Source organism: Chiloscyllium plagiosum, chromosome 10, assembly GCF_004010195.1.
Source record: "Chiloscyllium plagiosum isolate BGI_BamShark_2017 chromosome 10, ASM401019v2, whole genome shotgun sequence".
Taxonomy (NCBI): domain Eukaryota; kingdom Metazoa; phylum Chordata; class Chondrichthyes; order Orectolobiformes; family Hemiscylliidae; genus Chiloscyllium; species Chiloscyllium plagiosum.
The window spans coordinates 47,703,628-47,716,805 of record NC_057719.1 but is presented as its reverse complement, the minus strand read 5'-3'; the positions used below and the strand labels follow the sequence as shown (position 1 = coordinate 47,716,805).

Here is a 13,178-nt window from a genome sequence, read left to right as displayed (position 1 = left end):
GATTTTTAATTTTGTACATCCCAGTCCAAATCATAATTAAATGAATTTGGTGTAGATCTACTCCTTGGATTGACCGCACAAATCTGTCTGCAAAAAAGGAATGGGATAAATTGCCAGTCAGTATGTCTTATTAGTGGTGATAAATATTTATATGGACACTGGGAGAGTTCTGCTGATGCTTTTTCAGCAGTGCTATGGAATCTCTTGCATCCACCCAAGAATCTTTGTTTTGAGTTTCATCTCATATTGGACATTCCTTCATTACTGAAGTGGCTTCCTGTTTTGCTGAAGCTCATGAAGCTGAAAGGCAAGAGAGCATCCATTATCAAGACTGATTAGTCTTTACAAAGACTTCAGGATCTCTCATTTTGTTAATCTTTCTGAACTTTCAGATTCATAGTAACTGGTGGCAGTGATGGAGACATTAGGATATGGGAAAGTCTGGATGATGACGATCCCAAATCAATCAATGTGGGTGAAAAAATTTATTCACTGGCTCTCCGGGTAGGTGTTTGCTTTACCTTTTAAGGATTCTTTTTTAAAATAATTCCCCAAAGTTATAAATTGTTTATGTCCCAAGTTGACTTGATCAAGCATAACAATTTATAATGAATATAATAGGTAGCCAGTTACTTTTGGCAGTGACAACTTTTCAGCATTATTAATTTTTTAAAAGTTCTGTGAATACAGCTAATACCTGAGTTAACTACAAAATATTAATAATCAGGAGACTGTTGTTCATGACCATGTCAAGCTTTTGAAAGTGGAGGAATGAAAATGACCAGTACTACTCAGAACTGAATAATTCTTGAATCCTTGCAAGCATTGCAGAAATATTCACAGGATGGCAGAAGTTGAAGATTTAAAATTCAAATGGTTAGGCAAAATCTGTCATGAAAACAGTGCATGTCGATTGAATGTTTGTCATAGTTGTATTTTATTGATTTGACATTTATTTTGTAATCTTACATTTATGCATCTGGTACATTTTAATGTGGGCTCTTTAATCCAAATATTAGTTTGATTTGTACTTCAATTGGGGGGAGAGAAAACTGGAAGCCACTTGCTCCTATGGTATTGTGGTGCCTAATGATTGTATCAATGGAGTATAACTAATACAATAAATAACAACAGTAAAAATCTAAAACAAAATATCATCAGCTTTTACAAAACTAATAGTCTTAGGAAAGAAATTTTCAATCTCAGGTTTATCATGAATGCATTATTCATATGTTAACTTTAGCATTTCAACTGCAAGTTAAGAATGAGTAATATCTTGCAATATTTTATAAAAATAATTTTCTCTCTAGAAATGCATGAAGCAGTTCAAGAGTATGTCATCATTTATGATTTAAGGAGATTAATAATTGAAAAATATTTTTGCTTCTGCCTTCAGAATGGAATGCTTGTTACAACTGTTTCTAACAACATTGTTCAAGTTCACTCCTTCCCTGAGGGTTTACCAGATGGTATTTTAACTCGCTTCACTGCTGAAGTGAACCACGTCGTCTTCAATACTTCTGCAACCAGTGTTGCTGCTGGTTCCAGGTAATGCAAGTTTGGAGAATGCTACACTATATTGCAAATGATCACCATGTAATAGATTTTAGGTAACCATTAACAATTTTAAACATCAGCTTTTGGAAAGGGAAAGGTAAAAGGATGCAGATGTAACATCAAGGGTATTTTTGATTTTGAATGCAATATATTTAAGTTATGTGTTTTATTTTCTGATAATGAAGAGGACTAACATATTTTCTTAATGTGGGATCTGAATATTGCCTCTGGTTATGTACAAAGTAGGTAATTGCATGACTGTCCCTTGCAGTGACTTTATGGTGAAGATCATTGAGACCAAGGACAACAGTCAGCAGAAGACTATTCGAGGTCATGAAGGTCCTATCCTCAGTGTTGCCTTTGATCCAAAGGATTTATTTTTGGTAATAAAATATTAGTGCACCTTAATCCATTCAAGATCTGTCAGTAATAGGCTATAAAGTTATTTTAAACTAAGACTAATGAGTGCTAAAATATATTTACAGTTCTGGGTTCATATTAAAATCCTAAGAAATCAGAGCAGGAATAGGCCAAATGGACTTTCAAATAAGCATCACCATTCCATAAAATCATGGCTAGGGCTAATCTTGGCCTCAAAGTCACACTCCTGCCCCACTTCCAAAAAATACCTTGACCTAATTATATCAAAAATCTGTCTAATGCAACCTTGACTACATTCAATGACTCAGCCTCTTCTGGTCTGTGGGATATGGAATTCAAAAGATTAAGGACCCTTGTGTGAAAATAAATTTATCCTCACCTCTTCTGAAACTGTACCCTGTGAAACTATTCCAGATTCATGTCCATGAGGAGGAATATATCCTCCCAGCATCTAACTTATCAAGCTCCTTAGAATTCTGTATGTTTCAATAAGATGACCTCTCACTCTTATGAACTCCAATCTCCTCAAACTTTTCTTAAAAGACCATCATTTATCCCAGGAATCAACCTTTTGTTTCAAAACACTTCCAATTCAAATATATTTCTTTGTAAATAAAGGCAATGTGTAAAATTACCAAAATCTTCACAGTAACGTCGCCCAACACTCCCGACAGTTGGAGAAAGACTTCTTTTCTTGGTTTTACAACTCATGTGCAATAATTCTTTCTGCCTCGCTGCATTGCTGACATTTCTTATTAAAAACTCGCAATTGAACTTTTGATATTATAAATGACTATAATATTTAAATATATGCAAAACATTTTCATGGTTCAGTACTTAAATTATTAAGCAGGTAACAGTCATGTTATGTTTACAGGCTTCCTCTAGTTGCGATGGAGCAGTTTGTGTCTGGAAAATTGCTGATCAAGTAAGTTGGACAAGCTTTACGATTGAGGTCATGTAGTTAATGTACATCAGTGCTAGTTTCGGATAAAATTGTACTAAAAGGTGGTATGTATACAAAGCTTAATTGCACTATGGATTTTAACTCTGCATTCTTGTCACATTCATTATAATTTCTTTTCTTTTATTGAATCCTATAAAATCTGTTTTGAAGTAAAATACATTTAATATGTGCAATAATAGTTTTATTTTTTATTTTGTAGACACGTGTAGCAAGTTGGCCACTATTAACTAAATTCAATGAGGTGAACCGTGCTACATCAATCTGTAGACTTGAGTGGCAACCAAAGATTGGAAAGGTAAATACAAAATTAGCACCATACAAAAATACCTTAAGAGACACCATCAATTTTTTTTTTAACAACAGAGATTAAGAAAATATTGCCTTGGTTAGGGATGTAATCATATTTCTGGATTAGAGTGGTGCTGGAAAAGCACAGCAGTTCAGGCAGCAACCAAGGAGCAGGAAAATCGACGTTTTGGGCAAAAGCCCTTCATCAGGAATACAGGCAGAGTGCCTGAAGGGTGAAGAGATAGGATGTAATCCTAGTCCTACCTATGTTAAACAGATGAGGTCAGATATCTGATATGAAAAATATCAGATGTAATATTAATAAAATTGTGTCTTCATGCAGTCTGGTTTACTGATGGAAAATATATAATTAATTAAAGGAGTTTATTTTATGTAAGTGAAGTATTGCCCTTTTCTTCACGATTAATAAATGCCTACCATCCTTGGTTGTGTATGCAGTCAACCACTCTCAGACTGCTATTGCAATGTGTCACCTGGTAAGAGATGTTAGACATCTAGAGCTAGGAATGATTCCGATTTGTGTAAATCTGTAGAATGAAAATTTTTAAAACATAGTTTTTTTAAAAAAAATTCCCTTGAATTCAAGTAAAGTGCACTGAAGTGATTATTCTAAATACTAGAAAGTAGCCTTTTGGTGTGTTGGCCATCTGTTCTGGGCAAAAGAGTAAGAACAGTAATAGTCTTAGAGGTACGTCCTGAGAAACATCAACTTGGTTTGTGTCAAGGAAATGTGCAAAGACTTAAATTGGCATTATGTAGGTGTATCAACCTCCTGAAAGATGTTTCTCTATCTTAGTTTTTTAATCAAGAACCTGGATGTAATAATAATTGGAGGCATGTTTAGTATATTTCAATGAAATTGGATATTTATAACAATGCAGTTGTTTTTTTTAGATTATTGGACATGCTGTTGATAATTATCCATCAAATAGCTTGAAATGTTAGGAGTTGCACATCTGCCACTGGTAAAGCTTCTATTCAGTGGGATCTAGTTTGCACCTGTTGTGACCACAAAGGTGATAACGATACATTGGCTTACTTGTAATGGATCTTGCTACTTGTGCTGTTCTGGTGGTGCTGTTGGCACCTGCTGCTGAGAGCTCAAATATACACATGTCACTGTTTTAAGTTTGGAGTGTTCATTTTGGCAAATAATGGTATCCTGAACTCTGGTTTGCTGATGCATGGACAGCACATAATCAGTCTTGGATTGGTGAGGTAGTGTGTGCTTTAATTCCTGATTAGTTTCTTAACTGTGATAGAAATTATATTAATAATATGACTGTCTCCCAACTGGTTCACAAAATTATCAATGACAGGGTACACCTTTTCCTTCCAAGTTTTCCCTGTTAGTAGGAAGTCATAAACTTAGTAAGCCAAGTAAGGAAATACTATCCAAGTACTTTTGTGTGCTTAGAGGTATGTAGTGTCATATTCTAGTCATAAATATCAACCCAAATGTTCTGGTGAATTCTAAAACCATCAATATCTTAAAGTTAAAATAACCATTTATTTATGTAATAACTGCTGCCTAGAACAAGTTAATAAAAGGAAATTTTGGAAAGCCTTTGGTTGTTTAGATTGTCATTTACCAAGAATCAAACCTTATCACTGAAATTTTACAGCCTAGATTGTCTTAAGAAATTGTTGTATGTAATTAATTACACAACGTCATTCCAAAGTAATGTAGTTATAAAATGAAGCCAATTTTAAACACAAAACTTTGCCTGTATACTAAAGACTTTCACTTCAAAGGTTATTACAAAATGGGAGTTTACTCCACCAGTAAATTTGTTAGTGTGGGCCATTTGGTTAATCTCACCTTTGAGGGGCTATCTTTGATAATAAGCAATCACAGACAAAATGCCACATGCTTAAGTTACCAGATTTCTCATTTAACCACAATTAACCTGCTATAACTATGCATTGGAAAATAATCTCAAGTCCATAGGTACTCTTGCAGTGCTATTTAGATAGGTAGTTGCAAGATTTTACCCCAGTGATGATGGAGAATGATATGATTCTAAGTCAAGATGGGCACATGACTTGGAAGGGGGTCTTGCAGGTGGTGATGTTCTCGTGTACCTGCTTCACTTCTCCTTCTAGACAGTGGAGGTCATGGATTTGGAAAGTGCTATTGAAGAAGCCTTGGTAAGTTTCTGTAGTGCAGCTTGCATTGTGTGTACACTCAATAATGGTTCACCACTGATGGAGGGCGTTACTGATTTCTGCTTATAGATCAGGTGTCAATAAAGAAGACAGCTGCTTAGTTTGTGTTCGAACTTCCTGAGTGTTGTAGGAACTGCAGATTCAGGTGATTGAAGAGTTTTCCATTACACTCTTAACTTGTACCTTGAATATGGTGGATAAGCTTTGGGAGGGTGGTCAGGAAGTGAATTATTTGCTAAAGTATTCCTAGCCTTACTGGATTAGCTGCAGTACGTGTACGGTTGTCCTGTATTTGGGTGAGGTGGATTGTGGTGCCTAGCCTAGTGGAGTTACATCACCTCCAAGCTATTCCCGCCTTGTGATGGATGATAGTACTGAGTAATTCCTCAATGGGAGACTCTGGGGTATGATAGCTCAACTTATCAAGTCTGCAGTGTTTCTTTTCTCATTAGCAAGCAGCCATTTCGGGTGATTTAGTAGTCTCTGAACTGATGGCAGTGTCTTGCGGGTTGCAATTCTTGTGGGAGCAAATACCGTAAGAAAAGGGTGATGCTATATGGACATGTAATGGAGAGGCTACCAGTGCCATGTATTGATGAACTATAGGCCAGTTCCGTCTGTATTCTACTTCATTGTGGACTCCAGACCGGCCTTGTACGAACCTGATCCTAAATTTGTTTGGTTCAGTAAGTGGAATAGGATCTTTTGGGTACATTTTATGCTGTTGATAATGTAGCTTTAGTTGTGTATTTTGGTCTCCGCTTTGACCAGAGTTTCTAGTATTGTAATTCGTTTCTGCATTACTAACCAGAAAAGTATGCAACATGTATACCAAAAAATGAGAAGAAATGTTTGGAAATTAAATTTTAACAATTGACTGAATACATGTGTAATTTGAATGTTTTCAATTTAATTCTGTCTTTTTGTTTTGGTATGTGCATATAGCTTCTGGCAGTTCCAGTAGAAAAGGTTGTGAAGCTCTTTGAAAGGGACACCTGGGAAAATACTGACAATCTTTCAGATGAAAGTATTATGATGGTAAGTTTTCCAATTGAGAGTAACCTTACTGAAATTTAATATAAAAATAACATTTTTATATTAAAATAACATTTCATGAAGCAGCAATCATTGCAAATAGCTTTCTAAACAACAAGTCCTCTGGATTAGAACTAATGTTTAGAAGATCATAGAAATATTAAAAATTATTTTGCCAAAATAGGTAAGAAACCTTGTGTATTTTCCCTGTAAGTTTTGCCAACTGTTTTTAGAAGTTGTGTTTATTTTCAAAGACAGACAGGTGATTATTAAAGGCAAGATTAATGTATTTTTTTACAAATGCTAAATTTGAGGATTATTTTCCCATTCTTTTTCCTCAGCCATTAAATGTTGTATCATGGTCTCCTTGTGGTGGTTATGTGGCTGCTGGGAGCATTGATGGATCAATGGTGGTTTGGAACGTACAGACCAGAAAATGCATTGAAAGGTATAATATTCTCGTGTTAATTTGTGAAACTCCATTATTGTTTGAGGATATTGTGATGGAATTCACACTGAATTATTTACAGGATAAGTTAGTGTCAAAATGTTTATTTTCCTTCATGAGATTCTATTATTCAGTAATGAGAAGTCAAAATACTGGAAATTTAAATGTTTTAAGATAATTTTGTCCAATTTCTAAACTAAAAAATGATTATGAATTTAAAATGCTTATTTTGTTTGCACTTTTCATTGAAGTTAGCTTATCTTCATTTTTAAATGGATGGAATGTAAGTTTATGAACATTTGCTGAATTGCTTTGAACTTTTGGAAATAGTTTTATTATATTTTGCTCTCAAAATAGAGGTGACATTTTATAAATGTTAAAATAATTTCTGGCATAATTCTGACATGAATTTCCTGGGCTATTTTTAAGTACGATCAAGTTCTCAAGAATAGCACCTATATGATTTTCTTAGTAGGCTAATGACAAAAAGTGGCGTTTCCCCAGGCACCTTAAAAATAATTGGTGCAAAGGCACTTGCATAGTTTCTTCGCAGTTAAATTGTTATAAGGCACAGTGACAAAAGGTGTGGCTGTATGCCTATGGCTTTCTACAGGGCTTTTTTAAAAATGCAGGAGGAATCAGCAGTTGAACAGTCCCAGTGCATATTTGCATCAATCTGTAGCTTGGTCATGCAATAAAAATAGTTGAAACTTTATTGCTGGAACAGCACAGCAGGTCAGGCAGCATCCAGGGAACAGGAGATTCGACGTTTCGGGCACAGGCCCTTCTTCAGGAATGAGCAGAGAGTGTTCAGCAGGAGAAGATAAAAGGTAGGGAGGAGGGACTTGGAGGAGGGGCGTTGGAAATGTGATAGGTGGAAAGAGGTCAAGGTGAGGGTGATAGGTCAGAGTAGGATGGAGGCGTGGGGAGGGGATAATTTATTCAACACTCAGAGACCTTTATCTGATCATTGACGCACATGGAAGACAGTACCGTTCAGCACTGATGCACTCTGAATTAGCGTGACTCACTACTTGAACCCTGAACGCTGATTTACAATATTGTGGGCAAAATGCCTCTTTAGAAAGTTCTAATCTGGGTTGATACCCCAGTGTAGTCCTGAGCAGGGGTGTGCAGTCAGAGGCGAATTGTTAAGAAAAAAGGTCGCATCTATCTGGCATGGTAGCTCAGTGGTTAGCACTGCTGTCTCACAGCACCAGGGTATTGCATTTGATTCTACCGTTGGGCGACAGTACATTCTCCCCATGTCTGTGTGGGTTTCCTCTGGGTGCTCAGGTTTCCTCCCACAATCCAAAGACATGCAGGGTACGTGAACTGGTCATGCTAAATTGTCATAATGTTCAGGTTAGGTGCATTAGTCACGGGTAAGTATAGGATAATAGGATAGGGGAATGGATCTTCAGAAGATTGGTGTGGATTTGTTGAGCTGAAGGGCCTGTTTCCACACTGTAGGGATTCTATGATTCTATCCTCTCAAGTGGAGGGAGAAGATACCATAGCACAATTTTAAAGAATAGTAAGGGAGTTAACCCTGGAGTCCTGACCAATCAACATTGCAAAAGCAGGTCACTTGGCAACTATCATATTGCTGTTTGTGGGAGCTTATTGTGCCCTGTTTCATTGGCTGAGTAAAAAAAATTTCATTGACCGTAATGAGCCTTGCTGAGGTTCATACAAATGTGACTTTCTTTCTTTATGTATTCTATTTATTCATTAACAACTTCACTGAGGGGTGGCACTACAAACAATCCATCTCTACCTTAATGATATTGTTGCATTACCTTGTAAGATTGACACCCAAATCTTCCCATCGCAGATATAAAGGTCTTTCTTGAAAACATCAAACCAGAGACGGCTGGCTTCAGTCTCAGTGCAGGGTGGGTGGCTTCCAATTGTCACCTTCATGTCTGTTTCTGATTTCAACACAAGAGGAGATCAACAACGTTCGTATTTACCAGAGACGAGTCATTGAGTTAGACACTGTGTGGCTTCACTATGGCTAGGAGAAAGTGAGGTCTGCAGATGCTGGAGATCAGAGCTGAAAATTTCATTTCCCCTCCTCCCACCTTGTCTCAGTCAAATCCATCGAACTCAGCACCGCCTTCCTAACCTGCAATCTTCTTCCCGACCTCTCCGCCCCCACCCCAGTCTGGCCTATCACCCTCACCTTGACCTCTTTCCACCTATCACATTTCCGACGCCCCTCCCCCAAGTCCCTCCTCCCTACCTTTTATCTTAGCCTGCTGGACAAACTTTCCTCATTCCTGAAGAAGGGTTTATGCCCGAAACGTCGATTCTCCTGTTCCCTGGATGCTGCCTGACCTGCTGCGCTTTTCCAGCAACACATTCCAATCCAGTGAGGGAAGTTGGAAGATTTAAGCTGCTATCTTTTTGACGAGAGCCTACTAAGTGAAGGCCTGTCTGTCCTCTAATGTAGACATAGAAGAGCCAATGGCACTATTTTTAATAAGAGTTATAGATACATAGAAAACACAGTAAGATTTCATGCACAGAAGGTAGTCGTCTGGCACATTATGTCCATACCAGTCGATGAATACCTCGTCACACTAATCCCACTCTCCAAATTTTGATTCCTAAACCCATTGACTGTTCCACCGCATGTTTTAATGTGATTATGGTTTTTGCCTGTATTACCCTTTGAACTCGTGGGTTCCAGAACCTCACCACTGATGAGAAAGTTGTTCCAGGTGTCATAGTCAATATTTTTTCAATAATTAGTACAGCATTTCTTTTTGTGGGAGCTTGCTACATGTAAATTGCCTGCTATGTGTCAACACTGACTGTACTTCCAAAGTACTTTATTGGCTGTAAAGCATTTTGGATCTTTCTGTGGCCATAACAGTTACTATATAAATGCAATTTAATTTTAATAACTCAATAGTTACTCATAGAAATCTAATGTTATATCACTGGGATGCTTTTTTGCCATTATTATGGCAATAATGTTTTTTTCAAATTTAAAAAAAAGTTATGATATTTCAGCTACTTTAATCCCATGTGTATCACTGATGATTTGTATTTACTCTGTGGAAATTTTAATTGAGTAGAAGATTTTACTGCATTTTACTTTCTGATTTGCTGTTTGAGAATACTTCAGTGTAATTGGCTGCCAACTCCCTGCGGTGATATCACTGTTACTGTATGCCTAGTGTTTGTCTTGATCTTGCACATATCAAGAAAGGGAAACTTCATGCCTCAGAGATCACTAGATAGCAGAAAATCCCTTTAATACTTCAAAGTACTCTTTTGGTATGATCCTAGATATTGAATATTGTTAGATATTATTACTGGAGCGAATCATAGATTTACATTTAAATAGTTCCCATTTCTGTCTTTGTTCACTCCTTTCCTCAGCAATATTTTGTGTTTGATTTTGTCTACTTTCTGTGGTTTTATTTACCCTAATGAAGAAGAGCATATCTTCTCAACATCACAACTATTGATCTCACCCTGCTTGGCTGTTGTATGGAACCCCCTACGTGTTAACCCCTTAAAGCCAAATACATAACAATATTGTCAAATTTGATGGAATTTTAATGCATTTACTTTAGGGGAAATTTGGCATGTTAATATGCTGCAGTTTTTCTTATCTGCGATGTTTTGTGTTATGTTGCTGAAAATATTACTGATGAAATACTTAGCAGTTGTAGTAAAATCATGCGTATACTTAGGATGAAGAAGATTATGAGTACCACATATGCTTGGTCCAGTTCTTGTTGGATTCATTTGGATATCAAAGTTGAAACTTTATTGCTGGAACAGCACAGCAGGTCAGGCAGCATCCAGGGAACAGGAGATTCGACGTTTCGGGCACAGGCCCTTCTTCAGGAATGAGCAGAGAGTGTTCAGCAGGAGAAGATAAAAGGTAGGGAGGAGGGACTTGGAGGAGGGGCGTTGGAAATGTGATAGGTGGAAAGAGGTCAAGGTGAGGGTGATAGGTCGGAGTAGGGTGGAGGCGGAGAGGTCAAGAAGAAGACATTTCCAACTCCCCTCCTCCAAGTCCCTCCTCCCTACCTTTTATCTTCTCCTGCTGAACACTCTCTGCTCATTCCTGAAGAAGGGCCTGTGCCCGAAACGTCGAATCTCCTGTTCCCTGGATGCTGCCTGACCTGCTGTGCTGTTCCAGCAATAAAGTTTCAACTTTGATCTCCAGCATCTGCAGACCTCACTTTCTCCTCATGCAATAAAAATACAATTGGCTGTTTGCTGTCTTGAACATGCTGACTGAACTTAATAGTAGTAGCTAAAACCTGGAAGATAAATGTCTTTAAAGCGTTGAGATTGAATAATAAGAACTTGAATTCATACTTTGGATATCCAGAACTAGCTTTTCGTCCAACCTGTGGACCAGTCATTTTGCGAGAGTAGGCAAACTTGATATCTTTCTGTGAACTTCTCTTTTTGTCATGTAGTGACCAATGAATAAGTAAAAGGGGTGTTCTGCTTCTCTCTAACTCCTTTGAAAACAGTTTCACTTTTAATTTTCCATTTCACCCTAAATAATGCACTTGAAGATAAAGAAACTTGTCGTGATGGAATTGAAAATGTAAACTTACAATTTATTGGAACAAAATACTAACACTTGGCTCATAAAACTGAATTAATTAATTGAAAAGCGGCAAGGCACTGAAAATCTTTACTAGTTTAATTGCTCAACACTTGAGAACTGATCTATATGCTCAAGTATTTAAGATACTAACGGTCTAAAATTATAATGTGTTATATCAAAGAAGTCTAAGATGCGAGTTTTTAAGCCCTCACTTTTCTGTTGATCCCTTGCCATTTCAGTGGTAGTTTATCTGCAGTATAATCTAATAAATGGTTGATAAATGTATGATGTGAGTAATACTATGTTGTTTTTTAGATTTCAGCATGAGAAGTCTTATCGCATCTGTGCAATGGCATGGCATCCTTCAAAAGAAAGTATAGCATATACAGATGCTGAAGGAAATCTGGGTCTTCATGAAGGGGTTTTGGCAAGTGCTGGTAGCAAGGTAAACACTTTATGTCTATAGTAGTAATACAGGCACAAGGATGTTTTTGTAATTTTGTTGCTGTCACTTCATCATTTCTGGTAGAGTGTGCAATAAGCTAAAGCAAAGTAATATAATTATAAGGTCTTACTTTATTTGAACTGGTAGTTTTGTATTAAAACAATTTTATTAACTGTGTCTGTGTGTGTATGTATACACGCTTGCATGAGTGCATTAAATCCTCGTCATAGGTGTATCTGTTCCGCAGTTTACAGTACTGAAGTGTATTAATTCTATTCACCATAGAGAAATTATACAAATTAGAAACTTGTAGATACCTCAATTAGTTCTGTTGGACATGGTTACTGCAAATTTTTTAAACATTTTTATTTAGGAACACGCAACTCATTCAAATGCTGCCACATTTGAAGATTTGTTTGATGAAGAGGACAATGACTTGTTAACAAAAGGCATGAATCTATCACCCCCATCACCTATGAGGCAGCCATTAGTGGATGATGATGATGACGATGATGGTGATGATGATAATGTAATGGCGATTGTCAACCGTTCTCGACATAATCGAGCTATTGAAGATGATAACTCAAACGGTAAGGAATAAGGAATAATTTTTTTAGATTAGATTAGATTACTTACAGTGTAGAAACAGGCCTTTCGATCCAACAAGTCCACACCGTCCCGCCGAAGCGCAATCCACCCATACCCCTACATTTACCCCTTACCTAACACTACGGGCAATTTAGCATGGCCAATTCACCTGACCTGCACATCTTTGGACTGTGGGAGGAAACCGGAGCACCCGGAGGAAACCCACGCAGACACGGGGAGAATGTGCAAACTCCACACAGTCAGTCGCCTGAGGCGGGAATTGAACCCGGGTCTCTGGCGCTGTGAGGCAGCAGAGCTAACCACTGTGCCACCATGTTGCCCACCAATTTAGTATCTTTGAACATGTAAATACTATTATTGTATTTGAATTTATATTTGTTAGCTATTTTTGCTTATGTATTTTCATTATTTTGTCATTTGAGATTATTTAACTTGTGTGAAAGTAAGGAAGTTGTCGACGTGATATGTAATTTATTCTGTTTGAAGAAATGTTGGTAAATTTTATTTTAGAAATCTCTGATATTACTTTCCAACTACAATTCCTTTTAATGAAATAAAAGCTATTCAGCTAGCTAGACCATTCTTAGAACATAATCGATTATGTTCTTCTTAGATTCCGCAGTAATTGTCAGCACCAAAAGTATACCTGATACACTTTTATGCACAC

The 13,178-nt window shown here is 37.1% G+C and overlaps 1 protein-coding gene across 2 annotated transcripts in view; it reads left to right on the top strand.

The window, feature by feature from the left end:
* Nucleotides 1-282: 282 nt before the first annotated feature.
* The window catches only part of wdhd1 (WD repeat and HMG-box DNA binding protein 1), a 35,429-nt gene continuing 22,533 nt past the window's right edge, over nt 283-13,178 (top strand). The window contains exons 1-9 of one of the 2 annotated variants that reach the window (XM_043697705.1): nt 283-504; nt 1,397-1,548; nt 1,829-1,940; nt 2,816-2,866; nt 3,105-3,200; nt 6,329-6,421; nt 6,760-6,866; nt 11,773-11,902; nt 12,276-12,492. In XM_043697705.1, coding sequence (XP_043553640.1) covers nt 1,403-1,548; nt 1,829-1,940; nt 2,816-2,866; nt 3,105-3,200; nt 6,329-6,421; nt 6,760-6,866; nt 11,773-11,902; nt 12,276-12,492 — 952 coding nt within the window. In that variant the 5' untranslated portion in view covers nt 283-504; nt 1,397-1,402. The remainder of the gene's footprint in view (nt 505-1,396; nt 1,549-1,828; nt 1,941-2,815; nt 2,867-3,104; nt 3,201-6,328; nt 6,422-6,759; nt 6,867-11,772; nt 11,903-12,275; nt 12,493-13,178) is intronic. The other variant, XM_043697706.1, reaches the window with a different exon arrangement.